This window comes from Plectropomus leopardus, chromosome 3 (assembly GCF_026936395.1).
Source record: "Plectropomus leopardus strain MGB_pleo_1.0 chromosome 3, ASM2693639v1, whole genome shotgun sequence".
Lineage (NCBI taxonomy): Eukaryota > Metazoa > Chordata > Actinopteri > Perciformes > Serranidae > Plectropomus > Plectropomus leopardus.
This window is the reverse complement of record NC_142178.1, coordinates 35,109,563-35,137,562: the sequence shown is the minus strand read 5'-3', so window position 1 is coordinate 35,137,562 and position 28,000 is coordinate 35,109,563. Positions and strand designations below refer to the sequence as shown.

Below are 28,000 nucleotides of genomic sequence, written 5' to 3'. Positions count from 1 at the left end.
GATCAAACAAAATGCTAAAACTTGCCATTATAACATACATACTTTAATGAAAAAAGAAATAAAAAATCAAAACATTACAAAACATTGTTTAGACAGGTGTTATGTGGTGATACATAAAGTCACATAAACAAAAAGAACAGTGTCTTTTTTACTTATACTTCCCCTGTTGTATAAGTAAGGACTCTTATCAATCCAAAGTTGTTTATCCGGTAAAAGTGACCAGCTGCATTGCATCTGAGCGTCAGTCTGATGCATCACAGCAGGAAAAACCAGTTTGTTTTAGTCAAAGCATGCTCACCAGCCTCACCCTCCTCAAACTACACAACACAGGATTTAGCTTGGCATACAGGGGCAATGTAGTGATGATATTAACATCTGCCAGTCCCCAGTTTCCACTCTCCCGCTCTCCATCGAGATAGAGCGGGCAGTGATAGAGTGGCAACTGTGGGGCAGTTGATGAAGAAGCATGTTCGACCTTGACATTGCTGCTTTCATTTAAACTTTTACAAGATGAAGTAAGTTTTGTGCTCTTGACTTGAGCCTTCACACAAACAAGGGGCAGTGAGCATGGCTGTGGACAGTCTGTGTCCTGTAGGGCTCCTAGCTGTGTATCCCATGATGCCCCTCTCAGCTTCAGGCCACACAAATACACAGCGCCCAGGGGAAGTGTGGCTGGGTATGTATTATCGCTCAGAACCTGCAGGGAAGAGAATAATATCAGTAATCAACCTGCAACATGTGCAAATAGTTAGAGCGATAGCAGGAAATGAATTATTTTAAACAGCATTTTAGTATGATTTCTCTGTTTGTTTGCTTTACCTGAAAATGCAGAGCTATATCACTGACATATCTGCGATTTACTTGAGCAGCCTCTCTCATCACTGCCACCAGAAAGCCCTTGGCATTTCTGAAAGCAGATAGTCTGTATGCACTGGGAGGATCTGAAGTGTTGTGGTGCCGGAGATAACCACTGAGCAACTTTGCCCTCCTCTCCAAGCGAGACAAGTCAGTGAGCTCTAGGAGGGATGCAAAGGTCGGCGAGCCGTATTGAACGGGCTGTTCGAGCTTTGAGAGGAGCGAAGACACCAAATCGATGAGATCATCCCACTCAGCCTGGAGGAAGTCACATAGGTGAGTGTGAGAAACAGCTCCTGCATTTGTATCGGTGCTGTCATTCTTGTGTGTGAGGTAACTTTTCAGAGCTTGCAGTCTCTCTGCAGCATGGCTATATGCTGGCAGTGTGGCAGGCTTGTTTAGGTGTTTGTAGACACTCCTAACTGCTCCTAAGGGAGTCTGGGAGGCCTGTAAAAGTATGTTTAAATTGTGGCTGTTAATCTTAATTATCTCAGCTGCCACATCTGCACTGAAGCCCAGTACAAGAGTGTCACTGATGCTTGCTGAATCCTGAAGATCCTGCTCCAAAATCTGCAGTAGCTCTGACAAATCTGAGGAAATGAAACAAAGCCGCAATCAGTGTACTTACATAGAAACAGAAAGACTGTGGCTCTAATGCTGGTACTTTTTGCTACTTGTTGTTTGTAGTGTTTTTAAGAAATGTCTTATGTTAAAGTGGCAATCATGTAATTTGCTCTACAAAATACCACAGGCTTAAAACACACACCGGAATATAATTTACATGTAGGTATAAATAAAGGGCATAAAAATCCTTTCTATACTTAAGAAACAGGTGTCAAGTAACACTACTCTTTGGACAGGGAGCACACGTAACAGTGTGGCTGTCTGATCGTAATTATTTCACAACCAAGCAAATAAATTGTTGATAAAATGTCTGTGCAATTAAAACAGCACTAATATGATCAATATTTTCTGGAGAGAGGGTCTTAATGGACCATTATTGGACGTGGAAATGTCATTGTCTGGCTGCTTTTGGCATCTAACTGGGACAATTTTTGGCCAATGACACTATGCCAGCATCCGACCAGTGCTGGCTGGGAACAAAGTTCTTTGCATGATTAATTTCCTCTAATTAATTGTCTAATTAACTAGCTTGTGAAATGTATATACTATGCAAAATACAACACTATCATAAAGTCATTTGTTTACCAAAGTGGTCCAGATGGCTGGTAATATTTGAGAAGAAGTGTGGTCCCCTGGCCCAGAGAGGGGACTCTCCGCTAAGGCAGGTCTTAGCAATGCTGCCCACTACCTCCAAGTCTGCAGAGTCAAGTACATGGCCACCATGCACTAGACTGACTATGAGTGAAAAGTATAACAAGGTTAAAGCATACAGTAACTGAAATAAGGGACAGTTTAATCTGTCAATGCTGCCTCACCTGCTATATACTGCAAAGCTTTGGTTTTATTATGGCAGAGACTTGCAATACAAATGTGAGCATCCATCAAAGCCAGGAGGTCCTCCTGACTCCTTCAAAACAGAAACAATCCACATGCACAAGCACAAACTCTGAATTCATCCTGACAAATCCACCTTTTGCAGGATGGACTTTGGCTTTAAAATACCAAGTCATATATTCAGGTAATATTTGGTTTGATTCTAAAAGAATATAACAGGCAAATGTGTAAATAACTTCAGTATACAGTGTGTGGGCCATTTCTCTCACCATTTGTAGATTGACCCTTGGCCTAAGTATTTACAGGTCTGTCTCTGTAGTAACACAGAGTGGAAGGTGGCACAGCGCAGGAGGAGCTCCATGTTGTCTGCTGTGACAGACAGTGACTGACTCTGTATGACGGACACCACCTGTCGCATGGAAAAGCTCAGCTCCTCCTTCAGATCCCAGGGAGAGTCACAAACCAGAGGCAGGGCACACAATCGCACTGCCACTGTTTATAATAAAAAACAAAAATCATCATTACAATCATAATCATTATTATAACCTTAGCAAATTCATTAGAACATTTAGGAACAATCAAACATTTAATAATTTTAAGAGAAAACTAAAGCATAGTTAGATTGCTTTAATTTATAAAAACTAACATACTTTATGCTCTAAATGCACGGCTGACTGTATTCTGCTTGTGGTGGGTTGTGTTTAGGCTGACACACTATATTTATAATGTAATTTATGAGTTGGTGGCAGTAAAAAAGAAAGACTGCTTCATCCCTTGCAGTGAAGCTGTAGAGACTGACCTTGAAAGACAGACTTGGAAAGATAATAGATCTACCTGGTATGGAGCGTGTTGCACATTCTTGAGTTATAAACCACAATCGGAAGCTCGGGTGAATCAGGCATCGCTCCTCTGTACAGATTGATAGGCAGGCAAGTAGGCAGATAAGTAGATCCATAAATTAAGATTAAATTAACAATAAGCAATTGTTAATACTAATAATTTATACAAATGCATCTTAAATTGATTTTTGATGGACCACCTACCTTTAAACGAGGACATAAACTGATTGAGGCGAGCCACTACTTTATTATCCCATTGTTCCAACAGGTGACAGTTATTAAAAACTATCCAGTGGCCATCCTTAACAGCTTTGTCCAGTGTTGAGAGAATGACCTCTCTGTCACACAGAGCCCCAAAAGAAATGACTTCCACCTAAAACATAATCATTTAGAAAAACATCAAGCATTGTACTGGTGTACACTGGTTTCAACAATAAACTGTATATAAAGATGCACAGCATGTCAGCTACCCAAAAGCATAGCAAGAAAATCTCCCCTCTATGTTAGTCAATGGGACATGGGCCAAACTAAAAACTTGCTTGTGATTGGGTCGGACAGGTGTATGGGTATGAAGTCAATATTGCAGCGCCACTTTCCGATGATGAAATGATATATAGAGTGTGCCAGGAATTATGTTTTTCTGTAGAGTGATAAAGAAGTTAGCATTGCTCTGGTTCCCTCTTCAACAAGCCTGTGGGATTTTTCCATTGGATTTTGGATTACTGCAGAATCTCTATGGCCAATAAATATTACTTACAGTTTTTTTTTTTCAGGAAGATAATCTGAATAAATTAACACCACTTGCATGATTTTTTAAGCCTCAATGTAGTTGCCAGAGGTAAAAAGCTTGTTAGGCTATAAACAAAATACTACAAGGCTACAACGCTACAAGGCTTTAAAATCATGTTTGGTGTTGCTTGATGTGATGATATTCTGTAGTCTCATGTAGCCACTTTTTAGCAACAGCCTTTAAGACACAGAGAAGCCTCAAAGTTCTCAACTGGGGTATTTTCTGTTGTATTTTATGTTGTAGAAAAAAAACCTGAAAGTCTCTAAAGCTTGTGTTAACCACAAACTTTATTTCAGGCAAAAATCCCCAAATCCCATTCAAAAAAACCATTAACTTTAGAACGAGGGAACCAGAGGTGCTGAAATGCTGATTCATTTCCAGGTTTTAGGACTAGGGTTCTCTATTGGCTCCATTTTTGTACAGTGGGAAGTGGAGGTGTGCTGTTCATGTTTATATACCGCCAATGGTTACTGCTATTAATATGAAACAAAATTAAAACAGTTACCTCCTTTGTTTCTGCTGCACAGTGGGCCATTTTGTTTATTAAGTGAAGAGGCTGGATGCTTGTCCACTTATCTCCTCTTTGACTGGGCAGAGTGAGCATGATGGGTTCTTTATGTTTGACAAGATAACGAAACAGGGAGGCTGGGTTTCCAGTGTGAGGGGCCTCCGTCCCTGTTGTCTGTCCATGCAGGTAGGGGTAGTCAGCGTCCATGGCCTCAGCCAGTCCCGTCAGGCAGTTTGGGAGCACAGTCTTCCAGAGGAGAGCCCGCTGTAGCAGGGACAGATGGGAGTAAGAGGGACAGGGAACAGCAGCTGCCACAGTAGAGGAAGGTTCGTGCAGATACTCTTGCCACTGACTGGGGCAAGTGGAAAGAGAGGCAATCAACCCTCTGAAGACTGGGATCTTCTCCAAGCAGAGGAGCTCTGGGTGGATATGAGGGGGTATCCAGCTGGGGAGAGCACTTGTGGACTGTGAGACAGCAGGGGGATGTGAACAGGGTTTTACTTGAGTGACGGGATGCTCAATGTGTTGAAGGCCCCTGAGGAAAGCCACCCTCTCAGCTTCGGAGCAGAGCTGGTTGTGTTGGAGCAGAGCCAGAGACAGCAGCAGCTCCAGAACAGCGACATGGCTCTTAAAGAGACAAGGTCTGTATTGAGCCAGCAGTCGGGCCACCATCCGCTTTGTGACCTCTGATATTATGCCCCCTGGCACTTCCCCAGTGGTACATGACACTATTGGTCTGCCCTTCACAATAAAGGCCTCTTGCATAACTGTCATGAAACCACATAGGGAAAAGTAGTAGGCAGGGGAGAGACGAGACACCTCCTGCAGAGAGCGGTAGAAAGTAGCAGCCAGCCTCATTAACTGTTGGGCCACAGCCAGCAGAGAATCGTGATGCTCGAGCTCCTCATTCAGCTGCTCGATCTCAGCCTGCAGTTTTTTCATTGCATGTTGATAAACAGTCACTCGGGGGAGAAAAACAGAGTCCTCCAGCAGTGAGGTGTTAGACTGCAGGATGTAGTCCATCAGAGCATCCTAAGACAAGATTGTGTACAGTCAACTGATGTGCAGCAGCTACAAACAACAGCAGATAATGACATTATCAACTAAGAGGACTGCACTTCAGAATTGCATAAACCACTCTGTAAGTAACAAGAATAAAGCGAGCCAGACTACAGCTAGTGGGTGCAATAAACACTATTAGATTCAAGTCTGGAAAATGAATAGTTGATTATCATGTGAGTCCAACAGCTATCAGCCAGATCAACAGTAAGTAAGATCGTCATGTGAATGCAGCATACTGTCATGGTGCCAAGGTCACTCATCCTGATATATAGTTCGGACTACATGAAAGGATGCAAATTCCAAACAAATCCCTGATGACCATGGATATACTGTGGTGTTCAACAAAAATATCCAACACTGATTTCATTCCAATTTACTGAATCATACAAGACTTAACCAACGGAAACAGATTCAGCTTCATATGATTGTAAACTGTGGTCTCGTCACCTCTTCTAAGATCAATTTCTCCTGCAGCAACTGCTTGTCATTCTGGAACTGCAAGTGTCGAATCAGCAGCTTTTTACACTCAGACTGCAGCAGCTGTGTCAGCATCAGCCCCTGGATCTCTTCTGAGCTCAGAGAGAGGTCAACCACGCGTACCTGAGCCAAGATGGACGGGTGGATCTCTAAGGAACAAAAGCAAGAATACTCAGTGAGCCACTGCTTTCAGATGAGTCAGAAGAGCTCATTTCCAAAGTGTCGATTTCACTACTTTCTGTTTTTAGATATCCAATGATCTAACCCTTTATGAGAAGAGTAATACAAACAATATATAGCATTAAGCAGTCCTAATACTCAGTTTCATAATGATCTATGAAAAGTTATTATTTCTGTATCAATTACAACTTAAGCCAGTTACCAAGACAAACACTTGTTCATTTATTGTGCTAGGATGATGAATGGATTTGAAAGTCCTACACTTCTGTTGCAGAAAAAAAGCCAAATAAGCAACTTTAACAGAAACTACCCCCATTCAATTATATTAACAAATCTTTCTTACCACTACTGAGCAGTTGGACTGGCAGACTGGTGCTAAGGAAGAGGCCAAATTCAGGGTGGTCCTGATGACCATGCTGTTTTAACCCTTGAAGGCAGCATCCAGCAGAGCGAATTAATCTGGCCAGAAACTGTGGACTGGGAATTGCACGTTCCACATGAGTTACCAGGACTCTTAAGCCTGCAAAACAAAAGGTTATAATAAGTTGAGGCCAAAAAAGGGACACTGTAACTTAGAAATTGCACAAAACTAATAATCATAATAACATATTCATCCCCTGATTCACCGTTCTCTGCCGCCATATCCAGCTTGTCCAGCAGCTCTGGATCATCAGCACGAACCACCGTTCCACAGTCTGTCTCCTCCTCAAGCTTGGCAAGCTTCTTTCCTGCAGAGCAGACAATTTTTTGTGTTGCAATACAATCCACATAGACTCTGTAATGATTCTATACAAATGGGTTTAAAAACTGAGTGATATATATGGTATTTACTACATGTATTTTCATCTGGACAAATAAATAAACTGAAACTATGCAAATTAAGGCTCGATTTAAGTGCCTCAACTATTGTGCAACCAAAGCAAGAAAAGGAAACAGCATTTGTTTTCGGTATCCCTCATTATTAGGACAGGGTTCCCTGACATGTTTACCGATACATTTTCAAAACTTTTCCATAATTTTTTACCACATTTCCATGATTTTATTTAACCCTTTAAAATCTGGGCAATTTGGCTTGATTTCTTTTAAAAATACGGGGAGGAGGCAATAAGCAACTTGGGAAGAAATGAGCCAGAAATTTGCCTGAAAAAAACAATCAACAACTATAAGAACGAAAATAAAATGAAAAGTAAAACAAAATCAAATGAACTGAGAAAAGTAAGTTTAGTAACCCAGAGAACCAGAAATCAGAAAGAAATAAGTACAAGAAAATTTCCTGAACATTAGTGGAAAGAATAATAAATCAAACACAAAATATACAAACAAAAAAAGATGGAGGGAAATTACCTGAAAACACCTTTAAAATTATAGTAATTCTGTAAAAAAAATAAATAAATAAATATATAATTGGGATTCTAAAGAGTTTTCATGAAATTTTCCATGCTTTTTAAAAAATAATGTCCAAATTTATAAATTTGTTGCAATTTGTGGGACATTTCTTTCCAAGTCATTTATTGCCTTTTTTTCCCATGAATTTGCTGGTTTCAAAGGTTTAAATACCTGTGAAAGGCATCTGACTGTACCACAAGAAAAAGTCATGGTGATCCAGGTCTCAGAGGGTTAGGTAGTTTAACATAGGTAAGGTTAGGCCTCCATAGCAATTATGGGGCTCTATGGAGTCCTAATCCCAGTACTGACTGATGTTTTGTGAATATAAGGGCCTACCTGTAATGAGACGGCTTTGAGAGCTTATGTCTAGATGTTGTTGAGTGTCTGCCAGTAGAGGCCAGCGCTGAGCCCAGGCACTCCTGCAGCCCCACAGCAGCAGCTTTACCACCATCCTGGCAGATGGAGCGTTCTGGTGCATACCTAATGCCCGACCCAGAGGCAGCTGCAGCCTCTCACACACAGGGATGGGGAATCCGAGAGGGGGATGAGAAGGTGCAGCATCAGAGCGTGTAAACAGGGATGCTCTGGGGTCCTTGGGGTTTATGTTGATGCTCCCTGTCTGACATAGCTCAGTCCACTTGCTCAGCAGTTCTGTGCGTATATCAGGTCTAAAGGGGCCTAAATAAGAGATGATTGCAGCAAGGATGAGAGCATCTCCTGGTAAGGTTTTGTTATTCAGCTCCGCCCCCTGAAGGTAAAATAGAGAAAATCAGAATTTTAAATAAAAGCGATATTAAAAAATAACACCAGATTAAAAAGTTAAATGACATGTTTAGGTGACATGTAGAGTATATTTGCAAATTCTATGTCACCTGAGCAGCAGCCTCCCAGGCTCTGACATATGTCTCCACCTGCCCTGCGGCTGTAATGGCTTCCCTTTCTGAGCTCTCAGCTTTGTGCAGCTCCAACAGTTCCTCCTCCAGTTCTTTTTGTACCATCTCCAGCTGAAGCTTGACAGCCTTTTGACAACAGTATGCATCCTCCTTGTGCTGCTTGGCCAGGTGCACTTGACTTAGTGCCTTTTTGGCCAGCATCTCCAACTGCTGCCTGACTAACAGTTGATGTTGCATACAGCAGCACTCATACACAGCCTGCACCCATCGGCACAGGGACTCACAGGCTTTGCTCACCTCTCGCACAGACTCTGGCACAAACTGGGGACTGTGAACTATCTGGCCAAGCTGCTGCAGTTGTTCATTTGTCAGTGTGTAGCGGTCAAAAAATTCCAACTCCTATAATAGAAAAAGTAGATCAGTACCAAATCAGTTTTCATGTGTTTTTTTTTTTTTTCTGGTTTTGTCATCCGAAATAAATCTGAAGAGGTTTTTGACCTGTGATGATGTATTAAGTATGTCGTTATTGTGTTTTAGCGATATGTACTCAACATCTATGTAGATGTATGTAGATATATGTACTGCATGTATGTTTATATGTATTAATATATATATGTGAATTAGAAATTTAAAAAAAGTAATCAACCCCTTTTAGCCTCTTATTCCACTGCATGCACAGCAATTGGACCATTTTTAAACCATTGATGTTTTTAACTTAAATATTACATTACATCACTGTACTAATTCTATTATTATAAGGGGTATTTTCCAATATAAATGTTTTCCACACACCTGGAAAAAGTTGGATTGTCCAAGAAGCTGTTTGGCACTCTCCCAGCCTTGTGGGCGATTAAACAGCAAACAAATGGCATCCATGATTTTCACCACTCCATCAGGTGGATCTCTGTAGTGGCGCACTTCCTCCAGATCAGATGGATTCAGACAACTGAGAATCTTGAGGCCTGACAAGAACACAGATCTCACCTGGAGAAAAAGAAAAAAATTATTTTATTTTTTTGTGACACTTACATCAAAATGTCCGTAATGATTCCAAGACATTTTACCAACCAAAACCTCAAAAGGTATGATGAAAAAAAAAAAATAAGGTGACTTTTATAATGGGATCTGTTCACAAATGGGTTGGGTTTCTAATAAGTAAAAATAAAATTATGCATATGATTTAGGATGCAGATATTAATGAAATGGGAAATCTGTTTACCTGCTCCTGAGCGTGACTGATTTGCTCTTCCAGCTGATGCAGCTTGTTCTCCTCTACAACAAATTTCTCTTGGGCTTCCTCGAGCAGACTCCTCTGATAATCTAAAGCTTTGAGGAGTTCTTTCTCACGCTGCAGGATGGAGAAAAAGGGAGCATACCAGGCATTTTATGCAGATATCAAAATGGGTCATTTTAAAAAGGATGCTTGTGTATGTATTCAATTTGCAATATTAAAAGGATATATATGTATTTAAACTTAACCTCTTCTTTGAAAATGAGATGCAAAACTGTCAAGAGCCTCTCATTTTAATATTAATAAACAATATTCCCTGGTGCACTGTATTTACTTCAGCCTCCATACAACTCTGAAGTGAACTGAATATATTGCTTACAAGGTTGTTTAAATCATTTTTGACTGCGGTAAAGAAAAAAAAATGTGGTACAGAAATTGTAGCAGTCAATACTGCTGCAACCTTTTACAGAATATTGATTACACTTTAACTGCACATGCTGAATTGTTCAATATTACCTGCTGGGTCTCAGCAACCTTCTCCTGCAGACATATTAAGTGCTGTTTGTACTGCACAGCTGTATTGTTCAGAGCATCCAAATGAGACAGAACAGTGGCAAGTCTGGAAAAATATAGTAGATATTTTAGACCAGCATATGTATTCCTGTTTTCCTTGAAAAAAGACATAATAGGCTATCAAGAAATTATAATAAAGACTTGTAGTGTAATCCAATTAAACAACCCTGCAACAAAAAGTGCCTCTGTGAAGATTACTGTGTTTACATTTTGTTCTACCTGTGCCAGGTACAATATAAGGTCACTTTAACAGATAAAGCTTGCTCACAGTATTACAGATGCATCGGTATATGCACAACAGCACATTAAATACTGAGGGAACAGGGAGTAAAAGAGGGGAGAATCTAAAAATAACCAGTTCAAGAACAAATACCTGTTGGCTTGGCTTTGCTGTTGTTTGTGCAGATGCTTGCAGAGGTAACCAAAGTTTGCAATGAACTCTGTGTAAGTCTGAGGGCTGAAAGGTTGAGCTCTTAGAAAGACAGAAGCATACTGGCATGCAGATTGATGGATTCCTGCCATAGCCACAGACAGGCTGCACACTGAGTCTTCCCTCTCCACTGCATAAACGAAAGGGAAAGGATATGTCTTGGTACAGCCTGGAAATAACTCTGCCAGTAAAGAGTGGTAAAAATTAAGTAAGTAAAAACTTTGACTTACTTTTTTGAGGACTGGTTTTGAGGCATTGTGCAGCAACTTCCATTAAAGACTGGTTGGACCAAGGCTGGTACACTTCCACACAGCAACTTAAGCTAAGGGCCTTAGTCAGTTGTGCCTTGATCACAAAACATAGAAAGTCATCAGTTTAAGTCTGATTTTTCAATTTACATCGGCAAAACTTTTAATTAGTTTGCAGAGCCCTTTCCACCCAAAATATAACAAAACAGTAGAGCCCACATGGTCTGCATTCAAGTAAGGAGTTTGTATACTAGAGGTCGACCAACAGTGGATTTTTAAAGGCCAATTTAATAACTATACTTTTGAACAGAGAAGAGCCAATAGCCTTTTAATCACCTGATATCATCGCCACAATACCCGTGGAATTTTTTTTTTAAGTGTCATAAATGAACAATATTTGACTTTTTCAGAATCTAGGTAACTGTAACTAGGTCACAGTAAGTCAACATTTAAGTAAGTGATAAATATCTGCATAAATAAATAAATCTCGATCACTGAATAGCAAACATAAAGTAATAAATACTAAATGAATATATAAACCATAAAAGATATAGTTTGGAGCAATTTAAATTTTTTGAGCTTTTATTTGTTTTCAAAGTCAACCTGAGATTCTCAGGTGTACAATGACACCACCTTGACTTCCATGTACTGGTGTAGCATGGGAAGCCATTGTCCACCATCAGAGGCAAGTTTCGCCGATACCAATAGTATGTAAAATGTCTTATAGGCGCCAATATTTCAGCCAAAATAATATATCAGTAAATCTCTAGTGTATACTCAACGACGTGGGTTACATTTAGAATTTGAATCTCAATGACTCAACTGGGATGTGATATAGCTGGGATACAAAGGGACCTGCTGTCTATTCAAGGGTAAATTAGATGTAAAATGATGTTTAAATGTTTGCGCCTTAGCAGGATTCTCCCCCTTTCTGCTTTAAAAAGTAAAGTTTGTGTTTTATTGAATACAAGTAAAAAGGTTGAAAAACAGGTGTAATAATTTAAAGCAAATACTTATTTACATTCCATCCATGGGTTCCAGGTGACTCACTGCTGTCTGACATGGAGAAGGGAAGCAACAGGAACACATGCACATTTCTGTAGATTTGGTTCAAGTACCTTTGTCAAAAGAAACAGAATGAGTATGGCTTACAATTACAAATTATTACTTTGTAAATTATTAGCCTTATAATCTACTCAGAAATGCTCTGTTGTCCGTTTTTAACAATGATAGTTTCTAGTAAGCACGCATCTGATGTGCGTGAAAACCACAACAACTTCAAGACTCTTGATTACAAGACAGAAAGTTGTGTTGTGTAAACAATACAGTAATCTGACATCTTTAAAAAGTCATGTAGTGTGAACTTATCTTAAATTGGACTTAAAGAAAAACTAGCATAAGCACTAACAAATGAATTGGGTATTTTCCTCTTACTTCTCAAACATCCAACTGTCCATAAGGTATTGTCTTGAGTTTTTCACAGCAGCAACTTTGGAAACAAGATCTCTCAGCTCCTCATTTGTGTAGAGCCCTGGGTAGTTTCTGTGAGCCATCGCCACCAACAGTTCATCTCTGACAGCCGGGCTTATTTCTTCGTGGACCAGGATAATAACATTACCTCCATCCACTCTGGTTTGACTCCCAGCATCTTTTAGGATTTCATGCAATTTATTCTCATTACCAGGATGCACCTCCATCAACTGGAATCCTGTTAGAGAGGCAGCTAAACGCACAGTGGTTTTACGGCCTGTGCCTCTGTCTGAGCCAATCAGCAGTCCATGACCTCCAGGTATGAGCAGCACCCTGAAGATATGTAACAGCTGACTCATCCTCTGTCTGTGTATTGTGAATCTGGTTGTAAAGTTGTAGTCATTATCAGCTTTCTCTCCTTTGTCTTCTTCTCTTTTGTTGATGAGCACGCACAGCTTCTGCAGTAGTTCATCAAGGTCTTGGTTCTGATAAGAGGAGCTGCATTTAATATTGTGTTGCTGAATCACTGGGACTTCAGACAGCTCAGGACAAAATACAAGCTTTGTCATTATGTCCTCCATGTGCTGAAGAATTTGGGATTGCAGAGGGTGAGTTTTTGGGCTTGCCTCTTCTGTGCTTTCTAACAGAGTGAAAGGTTCAGTCAGTGTATGGTATTTCTCTGGGTCTGATTGGGCATCTGGCTCTTGAGGCAGATTTAGTGTATCTAGACTCTGACTTACTGGCCTCCAGGTGCCTGCTGGGTCCACATGTAGTGTGTGAATAGCAGCGCTCGTGACAGTGGGAAGGTCATCTAAACTGACAGGCTGGATTTCATCAACCAGTCTAATTCCATAGTGGGCTGTTGCTGTCTTGGCTATGAGTGACACAAGTGTTTTGCTTTCATCCTCTGAGCATAATCTGTCACTGAAAGTACGCATGCACTCATGCATCCAGAGATGTGCTATGTTAAGAACTGATGAAGGCCCTGGCAGGAGTGGTGGAAAGCCTGGGAGTGAATGCTCATTTTTCTGCATTGTCACTGTTGTTTGGATGTTAGATTGCCATAGGCACATCCCCCTAAACACCTTCTGAAGGTCATGATGGGAAAATATGAAATGGGGCCTCTGCACAGTAGGCTGGAATTGGTCACATACGGCATGATACAGAGCCTTAGTTGCAGTGATGATACAACATGCCATATCCGCTACGCTCAACTTCAGTGGCATTTCTCTGAGCCAGATTTTTAGCGGAGGAGAATGGATTGATAATATAACGTCCATAGACAGGCTGGGGAGCACAAAGATGGAGAACAGGCGTGAAAGTCTAGGGGATATGACATTACTTTGGTGATTGCCCAATCCAAAGATACAACAGGTAGCCATGTATCTGATGGTTTCAGCACTCAATAACTTTAAGTGGTTGGCATCAAATGTTAGAACTGCTCCCTTTGATATACTTTGTCGTAGTGTTTCAAGGGCCATTGAAGCCTTCCCAAAGACATCTGTCAACAGGAACAATAGAAACACTGAACATATATAGCGTCCAATAGTGCAAAATCAGATTTAAATCATATAATTAAAATCATATTAGCTCTCCTCATGTAAGTTTTCTTACTCACCACAGGGGGCTTCATGCAGATCATCCACAAAAAGAAGCAATCCTGGCTGTACTGTCTTGGAACCCATCGTATCTTTAGAGATCCTCTGGCAACTGATACTATTCAATATAGCACGCAGGTCTTTGGAGCTCAGTAGAGGACTGCCGGGGAGGCTAATGTGTGGTTTTTCAAAACTCAGTAAACTATTGCAGAGAGTGGTTTTTCCAGAACCGGGCTCTCCTGCAAGCAGCACTGGCTGGTTTGCCTCCAACAAGAGGTTCATGAGATAGGTATAGTTCCCATACTGTAAATAGATTTACGACACTTGTTAATTAAAACGTTTAAATGCAGTGATCATTATATCAGAATCAGAATTAATTTAAAAAACAATATTCAAACAAATATGCAACATATTTATGTAATGTCACTACACATGACAAACAAACCTTGGGAGGAATAGCAGATGTCAGCAATGTGTTCTTCGGGCATATCTTGCTGTTGATGTTAAAAAAGTGTTCAAACACACTCTCTTCATCAGGAACCACGATTTTGTACCGACAATTAAACAGCACTTGATGGGCTATTGAGTCAAACTGTGGCCAGTGGCTAAAGTAAAAACACAAAGTGTACAAATAAAATTCTGACTGATAATTCAGTGTGGGGGCTTTTTATAGCAATAAGTGATTAGATATGTTTATAGCAACAATACACATAATAAATCAATTCTTGTAAATAAATGTGACTGCAAAACAAGTAAAAAGATTCTCTTACCGAGGATGCAGATGACCACAAAATCCCCAAATGTAAGCCACAAGAAAAAGGTTCCTGGTCAGCAGATCTGGTTTAGTGTGAGGATCTTTGCCCGCTGTTCCAGTTCTGTGTAGAAGTATATCTGTTGGGAGAGGCAGCAATACAGTATTTATAAAAGTAGAGTTACAACCTAAACTAGTGTGTATCATTATGAGGTTGTATTTTAGTAAGCAATAGTTATACCTCTTTTGTCTTTTTGTGGTTCTGCCTCAACTTTTTCCACATCCTTCTTAAAATGCTGCAGGAGGGCGCGTAGAATCCGAACAAATGACATAATTTCTTGCAGTCCATACACAAAGCTTTTATATGATTCTCCATCATTATAGATTGCAGAGGTTAAAGCCTTTTGCCTGAGCAAATTAAGAGTGCTGGAGAAAAGATCTTCAGCCAGACGATTCCATATTTTTAACGTTCCTTGATCCAGTTTGTGTTCAAAAGAGAGAGCATCCATTTCACTCTTCCACACAGCCCTCCACAGATCAGTGCCTGTGAAATAAACAAGGTTGCAACGAGCCACTGCAGAGGGGCTTGCATCACGTAGGTCAGTGATCTCCATGAGAATCTTAAGATGTGATTGGGATGGCAGTGTTTCACCTGATGGCAGGCACAGAAAGGGGTTCTCAGGCGTGCATAGTGTGGTTAAGTAATCTAACCAGCCGGGCTGTTCAACGGGGTTCCCATCCATTACCAGCCATTTTTGTATTTGGTCACTTTTCTTCTTATTGTCGCAGATTGAAGAACTTACTGGTTCATATTGTGCTGAATCTCTGAGCACCTTTGCAACAGCTCCATCTTGCCATCCTCTCTTTTCACAGAAAAAGCCAAACACCTCTTTATGGGACATGGCGTTAGGAAATAATACCACGGTGTCAACAGAGTTCCATGTGAAAGCAGAGATCTGTGGCTCTACCTGTGGTGTATCTTCTTCAATAATATTTTCATTTTCAAACCCATATGCCTTGGCTGTCAGATGATTGAGTGCTCCAGCTAGAGCACAGTAACAGGCTGTCTTTCCACTACCTGAGGGGCCTATAAGTATAACTGCCTGAGAAAATGTCATGGTCTGGTAAAGTGTTAGAGCATTGCTAATTATTTCAGGGTCAGAGTGAAAACCTTTTCTTTGTATTTCTTCAGTAACTGCTTCTTTAAGTTGATTCCTTTCTTCCTCCTCACTGTACTGCTGGAATAGAGGAAACTGGCACGCAATAGGGAATATGTCCTTGAAAATGTTGTAGAACTGTGAGGCTTTCTTATGTTCATAAAGAACGGGTAAGAAGACAGAAAGAATAGCTTTGACAATGGCTGTCTCCTCCATTATTCCCTGTATAATTGACAAATGAGAACTGCGCAACCTGGCAGGCTTTTCAGTTTCTCTTCTATCCCTTTCAGCTCTAGCAGCAACATTTTGTAAAGGCACAGGCTCAGTTTGTTTTGCAGCAACTCCTTTAGCCTCATCTGGAATTCCTCTTTGCTTTACACTTTGCTGGAAGTGTATTTCAGAGGCTGAGATGATCTTTTGCAAGACAACAAGATAGCAGCTCTGGGTATCAGTGATAAAATAAGGCAGACAGAGGGAATCCTTGGCCAGGCTGACGAGGGACACCAGACGTTGACTTAAAGATGTGGCCTCTGAGAAACCAATGGAAGTCAGCATTACTTCAGCAATGATCCTGTGATCTGGATGGGTCAGCGCAATAGGTCTGGTTGCACATCGCAGACTCTCTGAAACCTCAGATGCATAGCCCTTCTGTGAGATGAGAACACATCCATAGCTTAGGCTAGCAGCAATGCTTTTCCCTGCAAGCACCATATGGCATTCTGAATCAGCAATATTTTTGCAACCTGTGAATCCATCAGCAGTCCTGTCCTTTTGCTCCTCATTCACTCTGTGATTCTTATTTTGTGTTATCTCAAAGAAGGATTGGTGGATGTCTGCTAGGTGTTGCCCCAGTAATGACAGGACCCCTTGTGTTAGTAAGTCTACAGAGTCCAGCAGAAGCCATGCTCCAGTCTGGAGGGAACCCCACAGCATTCGTTGAATGACACCAGGTCTCATGTTTGGACAACACTGCATACTGACAACGTGTCGCCCCAGCGCTTTTCCTAACTGGACCACAGTTGTATTCTTTCCAGACATGCAAGGTCCACTCACAAACCCACATCTGTAGCTTGTCAGAGCAAGGAGAATCCCAAGTGTCACCCGATTTGTGGATGGAGTATGCACCATCACGCAATCTTCTGGACCAAAATATTCATAATCATATTGGAGTCGATGGCCCAAAACATCCACGTAACATTCTGGATCATCGCTGCCTTTCAGACACCGATCTTCTGAGTTTATATGATATTTCATCATACTTAGCCACTCAAAAGATGATTCCAGCGCACACTGTGCCTCCATAAGCTGAGAGAGCTGTTGCAAATGCTTCATTGTGAGTTGCACTAAAGCACGCAAACACATCATAGTGCACTTAGAAACCACAGATTCACATTTGGCTCCTGTGACTCCATCTCTTATGGAACGACCAAGGTGTTTCAGTTTTGCAAAGGTGTATGCCTTTATGTTGCTCAACGTCAGTGTGCTCAATTCTTGGAAAGTTTGTAGAACAGCCTTGCACCAAACTGCCTCCTCAGCCACCAGCACACACTGAAGAGGATATTTAGACAGCAGATCCAGCACAGGTAGTAGAATTTTACTCCTTTCAGCCCGGTGGAAAACAGTGTCTCCAACATCCTTATCAGATAACAAATCTTGACTTGATGGTTCAAGCTGGTTTCGTACAGTAGCACATTGTTTCATGAGCTGTACAATGGTCAACTTAAGTTGTTTTCCAAAGACACGAAGCCAAACCAAGGCGTTTAGATTTGGTCCTAAAGGAGCCGGAAAGGAAATGTGCTCCTGAAGGCTGCTGAAAAACCCAAGTACCTTCATCCGTCTGTGGCTTTGAGATGAAGTTACACAGCTCTTAACATCTCTTGTATTAGATTGTAATTCACAATCCACTTCAAGCCAGTGTATTCCCTTAAAGCATTTGCGAACAAAGGGTTCCAGTTTGAGAGGCGTTGGATAAAAGGAGAGTAGTTGTATCACTTCCCTTTCACTCAAGAACCAGAGTCTTGGGAACTCTTCACAGAAGGTCTCCAGGAGATCCACCAACTGGTTGGAAATGGCCTCCATTGTAGACAGATCATCCATGAGGATCTGGCAAAAGCTTTTACCACGAAATCTGTCATTTGTCTTCTTAGAATGAACAAAGTTCAACACGTGACAGTCACGTGATATGAAGTGCATAACTTCCTTAAATGTCTCATCAACTGGTTGAAATTGCTTCAACTATGAAAAAAAAGAAAAAAACTGGTATGTAAACTTAAAGCAAAGGTTGGAAATGTCTCAGTTTCACTGCATTGTAAAAATGAGATATGTTTAACTTGTGATGACACAGGTACATACCAGATCGACTCTCCGAACCCTAAAAGATGTTTCCTGAAACATCCTGGTCAGAAAGGCCCATAATTGCTGATATCTTTCAAATAAACAAAGCAGCTTCCCTGTCAACATTGAAAGGGAAAGCAAAAGACAATACAATGTTCATTCTGTTTCTGCACTTGGTGGTAATTTTCAAAATCTTTTTTTTCTGAATACTCTCCTTACCAAGATCTTGTAGTATTTGCAACCAATCCTCCATCTGCTGCCTGGACTCAGAACTGTGTGGGGACTCCAACATGATGGACAGAGCCATCAAATCGTTCTCTGTCTCGGCAAAGAGAATTTCCAGACCTGAGTGAGAAAACAAATGGCAAATCCTATCAATTTGTTCGCAGAATATTGCTTTTACACATTTCCCCTTTGTGACAGAGCCAAAGTAGTATCTCCTTATAAGGACTACATCTGCATTATTAATTGGATAGCTTATTATTCAGCCTCACCGATGATCGTGAATCTTGCATCATTATGGGAGTGTTGACTGGCAGTTTGGAGATTTGAAACGTTGCCCTCTGTGGGATTCTCTGTCTCCGTTAATCCGTGTTGTGGTTCATGATGCTGCCAAACAGGCAGACTGAATTTATCCAGCTGGAAGAGTCTGGCTTTCCATCCCCGTTGAAGCTTTTCGAAGGTTTGCTTCATGTGACACTCTGCTTGCGCATCCTTGCATATCTGACAGGATAAAATGTGCCATTAGCAAAATTTATCAAGTAATGTGTTAGTGGCATATGAGAATGTTTTTTTTTTGTTGTTTATTGAGTCTGTTTTCACCAGCAAATAACCCAACAAATTATTTCACCTCATTTGTTTCCTGATTTTAGTGGTGCTATCATAATATGCCCAAAATGTAACATCTCTCCTGCTCTCACCTTGGTAATTAGTTTCTCGTCAACTTTAAGTTGTTGAGACATCAGTTCAGCAACAGTTGCCTTCTTCTCTGGGACATACAGTAGGCCCATACCTGTGAGATGAAATGTAATTTCGTTATTTTAGACATGCTTTGGTTGCATTTAAGTGTTACAAAATGGGTGAAGTGTCTGACCTTCGAAAATAGCTTTCCAGTGTTTATGTTTGAGTGTGGGGCTCTGCAGCTTGGCCATGACTTCAAGCCGTTGGCTAAAGCTTTCCAGGATTCCTATAGTATCCTGCAGCACTGCATCATGGGTAGGTATGATACTTGTAAGAGACAGAGCTTTCTCCTTCCACTTGGCAATTTCCCCCTGAGCTTGTGACACCACAACCTAATGGAAAACATATTTCAGCAGATTTGTTGGTTTAATTCAAATGGACAATGGTGATATTTTAGAAGGTTTTTATCACCAATATTTTTTAATTTTATAACTGATTTATAAGCAGTGCGACACATCTCTCCATTGTGCTTGTCAATATTCTCAACATTTGATGACTTTTTGTCAAAAGAAATCAAAGAAAGCAATCATATAAGAAAAGAGCACATTCAAGTTAAAATTACCTAGAAATCTGTCATCACCATGAATGCAAACGAAGACTATTTTATAATAAATAAGCAAAGAGAGGTTCATCTGAGAAGTTACCTCACTGAAAAACTGCTGATTCCATCCTCCCATCCACGTTGTGTACAAGGCGATCAGCTCCCACAGCTCTTTACGGGCTTCGACCGTCTGAACATGTGTCGTTAAAATGGTCATATCCATTGGATGTTCTGATGGAGGACAATAAATCATAACAGTCTGATAAGATAAGAATTTTTGTCGGTTTTTTTTCCATCGTTACAGAAAAAACCACAATATGTTTGTTAATCTTAATTTGTCTTCTTTTTTTTTCTAGTTAAACATATATGTTTAATATGCAGATGGTCAAAGCACAAGTTAAAAAATATATATTTTCAAGGGTGGGAAAAAAAAATCATATTGCTAATTTATGTCATCTCACCTTGTAGGTTTTGACTGTTCGTACTAAGTTGTTCCATCTTTGCACTAAGATTCTGTACATGTGTAAACATGTGGTTCAGTTTGGAGACCATCTCTTTTGCATTTTGGGTTGGGTCAAGGAAGGGTCCAGATGTAGCTTTAGAGACCATGTTTTTAAGATCAAGGGACAAAAATGAGAACATTGTGTCCAATGCGTTAGCCATCGAAGGAAGACGCTGGCACACAGTGTCATCTGCTTGATTCAAGAGGGCAATAAAGCCATCCCACGTGGACAGCATCTGAATATGCAACAGAAACAAAAGCACACAATTTGCAGTATTAGAAAAGCTATAACTGAGATGTTGTCAAGCTGTTGCAATGTTCCAAGATGACACAAGAAACTGAATTACAAAGCTATATTTTGCTATCATAATGCCATCATTTTCACTTTAATGACTTCAGACCTTTTCTTCCAAAGTCACTTCCTGTTCAGTCATCTTCCTATAGTTTGCGCAAATAATGTTCTGGAGGGAATGAATGTACTGGAAACGTTTGGGCATGTCAGTCAGCATTTTCACAGACTCCCTCGTCTGAAATGATAAGACAGATTTAGCATATTGATCAATTTCATATGTTCATATTTGATATGGATAACAAACAATGCTAAATCAGTGATGTAAAATCTATCTCCTGGCTCCAAGGTAAGATTAAAAACGTGAATTTTGAAGATGAAAAAGGGAAGGAGTTACGGTGCTTTTTAGGGTTCAGGTCCTTTAGACCCTTAAATAATGTGTAGTGAGAGACATTACTTGCTGAAAAGTACCTTTTCCAAACAACAGTGATATGCAGTATGGTTGGTTTTGGGATCAGAAATCATCAAAATTTGTGATATCAGGTGGGTAAAATATGCTCTAAAGTATTATATCCATTAAATGTTGACGCATTGAAAAATATTTGAGGATTAAGAGACGCATTCTAGTTTCTAAAGGTGAGGGTTATGGCTAGCTGACATACAACCAAATCAAAACTCCTTACTCTGACAACATGAAATTGCATTTTTTAAAATGTTCAATAAGTCATCATCAAAAAGGCTGCTAGACTTCTTACTCATGCCAATTACACAAATATGCACTAGTGTTCCTTCAAATAACTAAAAACCTTAATGCACTGTGCATCACCTGATCACACTCGGATAATGGAATCTAAATTCAGAACACTCTGACAAGACAGAGCCCTTGGGATGAATAATTAAATTAAAGTGAATATGATACCAAAAGAGTCTCACAGGACCTGAATCTTCCATCTACCAAGTTTCTAAAGGTAAAACTGAGAACTAGGATATTGTCTTTTTATGAGATCTGTTTCTCACCCTTTGGGTTATTTTATATTTTTTGCAGTACATTTATCTATTTCTCTTTTAGTTTTCTTTCTTTTATACTTTTATTTCGTATGCAAGTATGTGAAGTTTTAAAAGTGTCCTTACCATTAGAGCGTATTTTGAGAGGTCGTGTAAGTCGAGAGGTTCTTTCTTGAGTTCAGCAGAAGTCCTCTCCAAGTCTGATATGAGGCTTTCTGAGTGCAGCTTTGTCTGCTCAACAAGGTGCTTCAGCACTTCCTCATCAACAATCCGCAGCTGTTGCCCTTGAAAAACAAAGGCACGGAGAACAATAGAGCGTTCAGAGCATTCAGCATGAAAATAAAGGGATTCTTATAACCCATCAACTGGTCATACAATTTACTTTTGTGGAAATATTGATGTGCAAAGTACTTGAATATGAATCTCTATTATAGAGACTTCAAGTAACACTGGAGAGGAAATTTAATCACTTTAAAGAAGACATACCTAGATTTTCCTTTGTGCAAGCGCACTCGATGATGAACAGTTGGTTGGAGTTGGAGATTGATGAGGGAACAGTGAAGATTCTCTTGGTCCAGTTGCGTATCTTCTTTATGAGCTCCTCATACAGTAAAGCAGGTTGTCCCTTCATGTCTTCCAAAGAAGCTTGACTCCATTGGCTGATGAACAAATGGATATCCAGCAACCATGAGTAGCTCTGACACAGCTGCTGGATTTCTAGTTGAGCTTCCTGTCCAGAGAAAAGGAAGAATTCCCAGATCAGATTTTTATATTCTGTAACACCACTGTTGAGTATGCATTGATATTTGGTAGTATTTGATTAAAAATGAGAGTCTTGCCTGCATGATCTCGGTCTGCTCTTTCTCAGCTTGTTTTGTAATGTCATTGATGCTGATCTGCCACTCCAGCTGTCCCTTTGGGAGGGGAAAGTAGCAGCCATGCACCCTGCTACCCCGCACCTTTAGCATGGTCAATTTAGACAGCTCCAGCCGTCGAGCTGACAGGTCTCTGAGCAATAGCCAGCAGCAAAATTTTCTGCGACCAGTCCCTCCATCATTGTTCTCATTCTCCCCTGACAATAAAAACACATAGACACTCAGAAAAAGACTTTAAAATATGTGACACAAATACAACTAATGCGATTTTGGAAACATTCCCATTTTTAGTTCTCACTGACCCATACAGCAACAGGAGTGACAACTTTGGGCTGGGTTCAGTCACATTTTCACATGAATACTGAGGTTTTAGGTTAACAGACACTCAAATCAACTGAAATCAGAAACCAGCAAAGCAACAACTTCAGTGCAGAGTGCCATACCTGTCATAGTGGGATGTTTAATACCACTAAACTCGGAGGCTGAATGCTGAGCAAAATCACAGGTGAAGGCACTCTCGCTGGTCTCCAGGAAGAATCCACAGGCGTCACACATCTAGCAGAGAAGAAAGGTGTTGAAAGGCTGACAGTAAGCTCATGATCAAAGCGCTGTTCACAATTGCAACAGACTTTGAATAAAAAGATACAACAACCATAAATTTAATGTAATATTATTAAACTATATAACTGTTGAATTTGTCTGACTGAAGATGATGGTCTGACTGATGCTGTAGAGCGAGGTAAATGTCAGTTGTCGTAAGTATATCAAGGGCTTTACATCTGTCCAAATAAACCTTTTGGAGATAGTCTTACTTTCATTCTTTGACGTGTTTTGGTAATCCAGTCATACCACTATTGCAATCACTTTTCTGTTTATGTGGTGCATCAGATTATGAACTGGAAACATGAAATATTATGTTGTGATTTCTTTATTACCATTAGGAATTGCCCAAAATATGAGGCGCATTTCCAATAACAACTGAAAAATATAGTAATGTAGGTGTAGCTGCATATCAGGACGGTGGAAATCTGTAAATTACCTGGATTATGGAGTCGCCAACAGTCAGGAGTGCTTCACTCACTGCTTCTTGGAACAGACTTATCGGTGGGTTCACAGTGAGCTGACTATTGGCACTGAAATGCAGCTCAGTTTGGAAGAGACAGCACTGCTGAGATTTCTTCCTCTGCAAAAAACAAAACAAAAATACATCAGCCTTCATTTAAATAAATGTTATTTCAGTTCAATCTCAATTTCTTCTATCTGACGCTTCAATTATTTTCCTATAACACAAAGTTTTGCATCCAAACCTCTCAGATGGGGAGCAGGTTGCAACACTGTTGAAAACACCCGAAAATGCTATCTATTAAAAACAAAAGTGACAAGGCTAATGTGTTTTTAATCAACTTCTTTTTTTTCTAGCAGGAGGGTTTGTGTCCTTGTTGTTGGATACTGCTTCATAAGTGGAGTTAACAAACGCTCTCTTGTCACCTTCAAAACATTGTTGAGGAAAGAAATGGCATCTCGTCGGATGATAGTGACAAAACTTTGCACAGTCATTTGATTGACAAGAGCAGCAAAGTTTCCCAATTTCTGCAAGATGCTTTCAGACCGGGCCAGCTCTTTCTTCAGCTCCTGCTGGTGAGCCAGATGGAGATGAATGGGTTCATAGCGATCATTTGGCTTTTTTGCATATTCTATGTGAAGCTGCAGCTCCTGGTGTGCCTTGTAGGTATCTTCTTTCACCTGGAGATAAAAGAGCATCACTGCATTAAATATATATGCTTGACAGTGATAATATTTTTATAATGCATGTTCAAAAATAGGAAGGCTTTTTTTTCCAGATGAAACTGTCGGTCTGAAAATGTCTAATTCTCTAGGGTGCATCATTAAAGCAATTCTTCACACCATAACACGTTAATGTTTGTTTAATATTGGAAAAGAAAGTTGTGGTACCGCATTTAGGATGCTAGCACGAATCCGTGATAATTTCTCCAATATCTTCAGAAACTCTTGATTCATTGTCATTAGTTCATTCTTGAATTCCAGCAATGTGAAGGTTTTAGACTCCTCCTGCGGCAGCCGGTGTGTCACCTTAAGCTTTTCAATTATTCTGTGAAAGATACAGGCAATTTAAGGAAACTGTTTCACAACTTAACATCTATCCGACTGAAGACTTAAAGGTCAGATCTAAAACATCAATGGGACTTACCCCGTGAACAGATAAAGGGCATTTCTGAACTGAGGCACAGCTAGAACCAGCATATCCTGCAGATCCTTACACCTGCGCTGGAAAAAGATCTTGCGCACATTTCTACGCCACCTTGTGCAAGAAAACATCAAGCAGACACAGCATGAAGATAAAACAAAAACAGACACAGAAGTCATAGTTATGGGACACCCAGTCGCTCAGTCAGGCTAATATCTGTCCTGTCAAATAAAAGCAAAAGGCAATAATAATCTTTTTTTAAAAAAGGAAAAGAAATCACAGCTTGTATTTCTTACCAGGTGAAAGCTTTCCGCAGCCTAAACTCCCTGAAAAATGGGATTTCCTGTAAGGCATTCCACAACACAGACTCTCTGTACCACTCTGCCAGACTTACAAGTCCACCATAACCCCGTTCTGTCACATGTAGGACAGTATTAGGGGTGAAGATGTAGTGCTCAGAACCAGCTTCACTGGAATGGACCACTTTCAGGTCATAGGGTCTAAAAACAAAGAGGATATATCACTGTGCATTTATATTTTAATTGTGTGCATCCCAGGAGAATTAAATTACCACATAATGGCATCTATGGGAGTTTGAAATTAAAGGGTGGAAGAAAACTGTATTAAAGTGTACCTGTAAAAGTCCCCATCCACTTCTATCAGGTAATAAAGCTTCGGTTCTCCCGGGTCTCTTTTCTTGGCAAAGATATGAACTACCTCTGCGCCAGCGAGAGGAGCTTTATTTGGTTTGGTCACTTTCCCATTTTTCACAGTCGTTATCTTTTTATCCTTACGTGTCAGGACTTTTATTGATTCATCTTTCTCTGTTAGACTGAAACAATAAAAAACGGAGTGTAAACAACAGAGTTAATTCAGAAATAGTTTGGGGAGTACATTTTATAGCCACATTTATTAGTTCTTTATCTCACTGTGTAATAGAGTTCCTGTAATATTCTGGGATAAAACTTTGTCGGGAAAATATTTATTTCCAGCAGCCTATGACGATGCATCTAATCTTGTTATATTATACATTTCATCATGCTCACATTTTCTTGTGTGAAGTAGTGTGAAAACGGTCTTGTATTTTTGTCATAAATTAGCAAAACATTTCAGATTAGTTAAAAGAGGATTGACACTTTGTAAATCTGTAATTTTTCCATGTACCTCTGTGCTGTCGACTCATCAGCTACTCTGACAGGGATGTCGGTGCCTAACGCAGAGGCCATTAACCGAGGTCCTTCTGTCCATTTTCTGTCATCTCTGGCTTTCCCGAATCCTACATGGGCTATAAGACGAGGGAGCTCCACCACTGATAAAGGTCTGTCGGAGGAGACGTTTCTGAGGATGGACGGACGACTGAACAGAGACCTGCCCACACAAGCTGCTGAGTACGAAGGAGGCCCAGGGCATAGAGGTGGTAAAGTCAACTCAGGAGAGTCTGGCTTTTTCTTTGGCCTGGATCCAGGCCTGGTAGCATCTTTATCGCAGGTCTGAGGAGCTCCATCATGGGATTTTTCTGTTGCAGCAAACATGCTGCTGATCTCTGTGTTAATATCATCAGCAGGTTTAGGTGGCAAAAATTTTGTCTTGCCAATCTACATTGGGACTTTCTGAAATATCTGTAAGACAAGAAAAAAGGTTCATATAAACCTGTATCATGAATCGCCAAACTATTTATGGTATACCAATCCTGCATTGTTAACCAGTCACATACCAGATATAAGATCCTCTCTATAAGTTACAACTTGATAAATGCAATTTGCTGAACACAAAATGATCAATCTATATACATAAAACAGGCTAGAGAAATTAAGACTATACAGAAATAAAGACTCACCATTATATGCTGTTTACGCAATATACATGTATTTTATTATACCTCAGATATGCTATATCTAATGACAAATCCTGTAAGAGAATGTATTTTAACCTTTGAAAACTAAGCAAATTGGTTTGATTTCTTTTGAACCAGGGCTAAAAAAAGGAAATGAGCAACTTGGCAAGAGATGTCCCACAAATTGCAAGAAATAAGGAAAAGAAAATGACATTAAAAATCATTTAAAAGATCTACATATAGAAAGAATAAGGTAATATTAATATATAAACTAGGGGGAAATGTCCATAATATTTATTTTTTATTAGAGACAATGACAAACTTGGCAAGAGATGTCCCACAAATGGCAAGAAATAAGGGAAGAAAACCTGATAATTAATTTGAAAGATCTATACATAAAGAAAAGAAGGTAATAATATATAAAATGTCAGTATTATTTTTGATTTTTTTGATTTTTTCATTTATTTATTCATTTATTGAATAAATTTTAATTTAAAAAATTAAATTAAAAAAATATTAATATATTATTATTCATTATTAATATATAAAATGGGGGGGCATAAATCATTATTTTTTATTTATTTATGTATTTGTTTTCTCATTTTAAACAAATTTCAAGCCAATTTTTGCTTAAACTCAAGCCAATTTGCTCAGGTTTCAGGGGTTAAAATGTGTAGCCTAAAACTAGAATAATTGACTAAAAATCAGCAAAAAATGCAATAAAATGTGCAACCTGAAGGTAAAAAAAATGATGACGGGTCTTAAAGACATATAACGTTAAGCACATATAAACGTTAAATCCTATCAAAAGTTATTAAGCACTCATGTAAATAACTGCGACGGAAATACCTTTTATTATGAAACACTCTCTTTAACGTGATAGTTATGCTAACCTCATTTTAACAGCTAGTTAACTCCGTAACTAGTAAACCAAAGACGTTAACTTACACTTACCGCGCTTCAACACTGTTTTTACAGCTCAAGTTTAGGTACCAAAGATATAAGAACGCACTGCAGACAGTTTTACAGCTAAAAAACGAAATTTAAAATAACTAAACAAGCAGCTAACAACAAAAGAAAGAAAGTTTGACTTTCTTACCTGGCTGTGAAGGAAGTTTTCTGCGCAACCACGGAGACGGCTGGTTGCCACGGTAACGCACAGTAACTTCAGCTGGGCTGTTCAGCTGCTGGTGAAGGTCAAGTGTGTTTAAACAGCTTTAACCTGTTTATAACCTTTAATTTCAAGGCTTTTTTAACCCGATAAAGGTCGTCAAGAATACAGAAAACATCAACAAGAAATCACAGCAAAATCAGTTCAAGAATTCCGATATTAAATCTCTCATACATCTGCTGCCTGTGCAGAGATTAAAGAGTAGGACTGGTTTAAGAAGCCTTTGACCTTCCTCAGCAACAGAGGATGTTTGGGTGGTTATTAAAAGAGCACATACAACTTACATTTAATATATATCAGCTTTTTAGCTACTTATGCCAAAAGCATAACCCTTGATTTGCAAAACCCAAACTGAATGCAGCCATAATTATTGTTAT

At 39.8% G+C, this 28,000-nt stretch overlaps 2 protein-coding genes across 2 annotated transcripts in view; both read right to left on the bottom strand.

Annotated features, from left to right (window-relative positions):
- Window positions 1–28,000, bottom strand: part of LOC121942613 (extracellular serine/threonine protein kinase FAM20C-like) — a 39,789-nt gene that overhangs the window by 2,055 nt on the left and 9,734 nt on the right. The gene's annotated exons all lie outside the window — the stretch shown is intronic.
- dnhd1 (dynein heavy chain domain 1) lies at window positions 28–26,656 on the bottom strand. Its single transcript, XM_042485865.2, has 43 exons — window positions 25,783–26,656; window positions 25,253–25,450; window positions 24,915–25,118; window positions 24,622–24,732; window positions 24,366–24,522; window positions 23,901–24,155; window positions 23,452–23,595; window positions 22,856–22,967; window positions 22,377–22,609; window positions 22,024–22,267; window positions 21,664–21,821; window positions 20,645–20,770; window positions 20,203–20,479; window positions 19,845–19,972; window positions 19,334–19,532; window positions 19,161–19,252; window positions 18,735–18,963; window positions 18,460–18,585; window positions 18,259–18,356; window positions 14,991–18,141; window positions 14,769–14,889; window positions 14,444–14,603; window positions 14,019–14,301; window positions 12,365–13,901; window positions 11,952–12,048; window positions 10,913–11,027; window positions 10,626–10,812; window positions 10,196–10,298; window positions 9,668–9,796; window positions 9,241–9,432; window positions 8,428–8,847; window positions 7,892–8,303; window positions 6,796–6,897; window positions 6,513–6,689; window positions 5,960–6,138; window positions 4,448–5,482; window positions 3,357–3,525; window positions 3,148–3,222; window positions 2,583–2,805; window positions 2,295–2,386; window positions 2,065–2,214; window positions 820–1,445; window positions 28–697 (listed from the first exon to the last, which is right to left on the bottom strand). The coding sequence occupies exons 1-43, from the start codon at window positions 26,148–26,150 to the stop codon at window positions 284–286; spliced, it is 13,608 nt and encodes a 4,535-aa protein (XP_042341799.2). The 5' UTR covers window positions 26,151–26,656; the 3' UTR covers window positions 28–283.